The sequence below is a fragment of the Belonocnema kinseyi genome, chromosome 8 (genome assembly GCF_010883055.1).
Source record: "Belonocnema kinseyi isolate 2016_QV_RU_SX_M_011 chromosome 8, B_treatae_v1, whole genome shotgun sequence".
NCBI lineage: Eukaryota > Metazoa > Arthropoda > Insecta > Hymenoptera > Cynipidae > Belonocnema > Belonocnema kinseyi.
In genome coordinates this window covers 36,444,649-36,450,178 of record NC_046664.1, presented here as the reverse complement: position 1 = coordinate 36,450,178, position 5,530 = coordinate 36,444,649, and the positions used below count along the sequence as shown (strand labels likewise).

The following is a 5,530-nucleotide window of genomic DNA, read 5'->3' as shown; positions in this document are numbered from 1 at the left end:
CAGTTTTATTTTAAAATGGTGCAAAATTTACATTTTGTATTACGTTTTAAAAATTTCTTTGTATTATTCTGAAAATCTTTTGGAATGGTTTTAAATCTTTTTAAATATTCTCTTACAATAAATATTGTGAAATAAAAAATCATTTCAAATATTCTTAAAATTCTTAAGACATTTTTTTAATCTCTTGAAATTTTTCAAAATTTGTTAAAAGCTTCTAAGTGTTGTATTAAAAATCTTCAAAAATTTTCAAATCTTCAAAATCAATCTTCAAAAACATTTTTCAACAAATAAATTTATTTTTGTATATTTCGAAAACTACCGAATATCTCATAAACTTATTCAACTTTTTTCTGAAATTTTGTAATATTGCAAGATTGAAAACATTTTCTTTTAAATTTTAGGAAATCATTTTAAATATTTTCAAATCTTGTTAAATTTTTTTTATGAATTAATATTTAAAGTAAAATAATTAAAATTTTCCCTGGAATCTTAAGAAAAAATGCATTATCTTAAAACCTTCAAAAGCTTCCAAATTTTATTTCATAATCTTAGAAAAACTAATTTTTGTTTAAAATTTTGGTGTACCGATAATTTTTTGGTTATAAATTCATTTTTTTTATCTCTTTGAATGTGTAAAAAAGTTTACAAATTATATTAAAAAGAAATTAAAATTGTATCTTTTATCAATAATGTTTAGAAGCATTCAGAAATAATTTTTATCATCAATTAAAATTAATTTTTTAGAAATTTTGATTTGCTAAATAAAGTTTCTCTTTACGAAATAAATGTTTAGAGTAAAAATTCCTTATCTGGAAATTGCGACTTGAAAAATTCGAGAATTATAAAAATCAACTGAAAACAGCCACTTATAGTCATATTCGCTCAGTCAGGCAGTCAACAACAATGATTGATAGATTTTTGATAATTTCGTTCCACCTATTTTTTGGAGGACCGGAATGGTTTTAATTTTTAGCTGTCAAAAAAAATCCTCTCTAGCTCCGCTGGGATACGAACTCAAGTCACACAGATTCCTGTCTGGTGCTCTTACCCACTAAGTTACGGAGGAAATAGTTGATAGCCTTAGCTTAGTGGATAAGAGCACCAGACCGGAAATCGGTGAGACTTGGGTTCGTGTCCCAGCGGAGTTAGTGAGGAATTTTTTTCACGGCTAAAAATTAAAACCATTCTAGCTTAGAATACGTAAATCAAAACCGTCATTTCATCGACGAAAAACAATTATACTACACTAGTCAAAAATAAAAATAAAATAATAACATCAAAATTCAGTTTGGCATACATACTTCAGGATTTTCAGAAATAATTGTGCTTTCTAAATCCACCAAAGATCTTTTACTCAATATATCTATAATATATTCGGCATCATGATCAATATTCTCTGTCTCTGTTTCTTTGGAACTAGGTGGCTTTTTTAGAAGTTTCAACATTTCCTTTGCTGCATTTTCCTTGGCTTTTTTCTTGTTAGAGCCAATCCCACAAACTGTGACATTATCACACGCGACTTTTATCGTAAACTCGTGTAAATTATTTCCGATGATTTTATTCTGAATACAATCATATGTCGGCAATGATTTTCTATGTTTTGTCATAATTTCTTGAAGTTCAGCAATTGAGGATTTGAACGTTTTCTGAAATTAGCGAGGGGCTAATAAGGGGTTGTTTATAAACTACGTCACGCTATTTGGAACGATATTTTTTCCACCCTCCCCTTATTCACAACAATTTTTTTCTGGTTGATCAAGAATCGAACTTTTTAGAACAGTTAATGTATAGAGTTCCTGAAAAAAACCAAGAATCCAACGACAAAATTTCAACAACCACCAGAAAATGTTACTATTGTAATTTAAAAGAGTCTCTTTAACAAAAATGTCATAAAGAAGAAAAAAAATTGTGGACAAAAATAAAACGGAACTTCAATGAAACAACGATGTGGTCTCCCTTTGATACTTGAGAATCAAGTACTTCACTTGATTCTCACTTGATTCTCAGGTATCAACGGGAGAGCATCGTTATTTCGTTACTGTTCCTACCTGCTCAAATTTTTCTTACTATGTTCTTTTTCTTACCTTTTTTCTTACTATGTGCTCTCCCTTTGATACCTGAGACTCAAGTAATTCACTTTATTCTCACTTGATTATCAGACATCAAAGGGAGAACATCGTTGTTTCATTACTGTTCATACCGGCTCAATTTTTCTTACCTTGATAAGGGTGCTGAACGATTATCGGAACAAAGGTGAATATTATTTATAAATATTTTTTTATTCTGATTCGATAATAATAAAAATAAAAAAGACAAAAGAAATAAAAAAAGGAGAAAGTAGTGGATTTGATTTTTTGCCTTCTCCTTTTTCTTTCCTCTTTTTTTTATTTTTGTATAAAATTATTTCCTTTTTTAGGAATTTCTTTTTAAAAAGGATCTTTCTTCAAATAAGAATAGAAACATTTTATGGTGGTCGTCCACCATAGGGAGAAAAAAAGAAAGAGATAGCCAAATTGCCTCGCACTCTTTTTTAAAATTATGTATCCGTATTTTTTATGATAATTATTTGATAGAGACTTGGATTAGATTTTCAACACAACAGTTGGATTATCAAAAAATATGTTTTTAAACAAACAGTTGAATCTTTAAGTCAAAAAAGTAAATTATTTAAAAGAGAGGTGATTTTTCAAGCAAGAAACACGATTTTTCAACCAAGAACTTTCCTAGCAAAAAGATGAATTTTCAACCAAGAGAGAATAATTTTCTATCCAAAAAGACGAATTTAAAAACAAAAGAATAGAATTTTCTTTGCAAATGGACGAACTTTCAACATTGCAGTTGAATTTTCTAAATAAATATGACATTAACAAAATCGTTGAATTTTCCACCTTTCATGAAACATTTCAACCAAATAGTCGAATTTTCAACCACCTGGTCGACCTATTACGGCTGTGACTATGGGTACCGAAATTTCGGTACAAATAATCGGATTTTTTCGGTACGTGTAGAAACTTTCGATTATTAAACAATAAAAACTAAACTTCAACCATCAACAATCTTATTTTTAAGCAAATAGTTGAACCTTCAAGCAAAAAAGACAAGTTTTTTAAAAGACAGTTGAGTTTTCAACCATGAAAGATTAATTTTCAACCAAGAATTTTTCTACCAAAGAAGATAAATTTCCAACCAAGAGGGACGAATTTTTTAACCAAAAATTGAGATTTCAACATAACAGTTACATTTTTGAAAAAAACATGACTTTTTAACCAAATTTTTTTATTTTCCACCTACCACGATAATTTTTATAATAGTTGAATTAAAAAAATTATTATATTAAATCAAAAAATTGCATTTACAACCAAATAGTTGAACTTTTAAGGGAAAGCGACGAATGTACAACAAAATTGTTGAATTTCTTACCAAAGATTGTAATTTTCACTTGCAAAGATTAATTTTCAACTAATTGACCGAGTTGTCAAACAAAAAAGATTACACTTTAACCAAAAACAGTTGCATTTTTAAACAAACAGTTGAATCCAGAAGCCAAAAGGAATTTTTTTAAAGACAGTTGAATTTTCATCCAAGAAAGATTATTCTTCAATCAAGAACATTTTTACAAAAAAAAAATGAATTTCCAACCAAGAGGGACAAATTTTGTATTCAAAAAGACGAGCTTTGAACATGACAGTTGAATTTTCAACCAAATAGTTGAATTAGAAAAAAAATAATTATAAACTAAAAAATTGCACTTGCAACCAAATAGTTAATTTTCAACCAAATGGTCGAAGATTCAACAAAAACGAAGAAACTTTAATTAGAAATAGTTGCATTTCCAACCAATAGTTGTTTCTTCAATCCAAAAAGGGAAATCTTTTGAAAGAGAGTTGGATTTTCAACCAGACTTTTCTGTAAAAATGGTTGAATTTTCAATCTATAAATATTAATTGTCAACCAACTGACCAAATTATTAAACAAAAAAGTTTAAACTTAACTAAAAACAGTTACATTTTTTAAACGAATAGCTAAATCTTCAAGCTAAGAAGATGCTTCTTTTAGAATGCTGTTGAATTTTTAACTAAGACGGATTTTCAACCGAAAACCTTTCTACCAGAAAGTTGAATATTCAACTGATTTTTTAACAAGATTGGAGAATTTTTAATTTAATAGTTGAATATAAAGTAAAAAATTAATTATAAACCAAGAATTGCATTTACAACCAAATAATTGAACTTTTACGGTAATAGGGCGAATTTACAATAAAATAGTTTAATTTTTAAACAAACAGTTGAATTTTCAAACTACAAAGATGAATTTTTAAATAATTGGCCAAATTCTTAAAAATGATTAAAACTTGAACCAAAAGACAGTTGCATATTTGAAAAAATAGTTGACTCTTCAAGCCAAAAGACAAATTTTCACAAGACATTTGTATTTTCAACCAAGAACTTTCCTACCAAAAAAAATCAATTTTCAACAAAAAATAAAATTGTTCAATTTGCAGTTAAATAAATTAATTTTTAACCAAACCCGAAACAAATTTCCAACTTAATTTTTTAATAATTAAATTGTGAAGTAGCTGAATTTTCAACTGAAAACTATAAATTTTTAACTAAAAACTATATTTTCAGTAAAAAATGGATGCTTTACTTATAAAATAAAAGCACAAATTTGCATTTTGTCAAGCATTTAAAAAAATTGTTATTCACATTTGTGCTTTCAATGAGTGATGTCACATTGTGCATTAAACTCATTCCCTTACGTCCAAAATAGTCCCAAAATTGCCCCCCCCCCTCCCTTAGTATGACGTACTTTTTGAAAGGCCCAAATTTCGAAACTCGATGTACATTAATTTCAAAATAAAATTGTTGCCTTCGAAATAAAGCAGTTTTCAATTTAAGTCCTTCTGGATTCAAAAAATAAATAAAATAGAAATTAAATTTAAATTTGAAGTACAGTGTGTCCCATATTTATAGGGCCACCCCATTTTTTAAGGATAATTTTTTTTCTATTGAAACAAAATGCACCAAATATTTTGAGTGGATAAATGAGTCGAATTGACGATTTTTCCTAAAATATAGAGCTCGCAATTCCATTCGTTCATTTATTTGGACATTTTTTCGAAAAAATAGGAGTCCCAAATTAATAGGGCCACTAAAAAAAACTTCAATTTTTTTGAAGAATAATAAATAATTCGTAAAATAATGCAATTTAAAATATATAATATTAAAATTTTACTTCTTACATGCCATAAACATATACATATGTATGTATAAAAACTAAATATTGTGCGTGAATTCCCAAAGTAATTTACAGTTGTGTTTTTCTTTTAATTTAAATTTTTCACAAACATACTTTCCCACATACATTCTTTTTGGGGATTATCGACGTATTTTTCCTATTTTAAAAGTGTATATTTGCACAATATGTCCGAAATAAATATTTCTCCTATTTTTATTGCGGGGATCCCCGTAAGTAGCGGGAGTTCCCGGGTTTTTCTCGCTTTACCTGGCATGCACATATGTATACTCCT

General features: G+C 27.7%; 1 protein-coding gene across 1 annotated transcript in view; it reads right to left on the bottom strand.

Annotated features, from left to right (window-relative positions):
• The window catches only part of LOC117178947 (interferon-inducible double-stranded RNA-dependent protein kinase activator A-like), a 14,665-nt gene that overhangs the window by 4,127 nt on the left and 5,008 nt on the right, over window positions 1–5,530 (bottom strand). Inside the window, exon 3 of the mRNA XM_033370526.1 lies at window positions 1,302–1,646. Coding sequence (XP_033226417.1) covers window positions 1,302–1,646 — 345 coding nt within the window. The remainder of the gene's footprint in view (window positions 1–1,301; window positions 1,647–5,530) is intronic.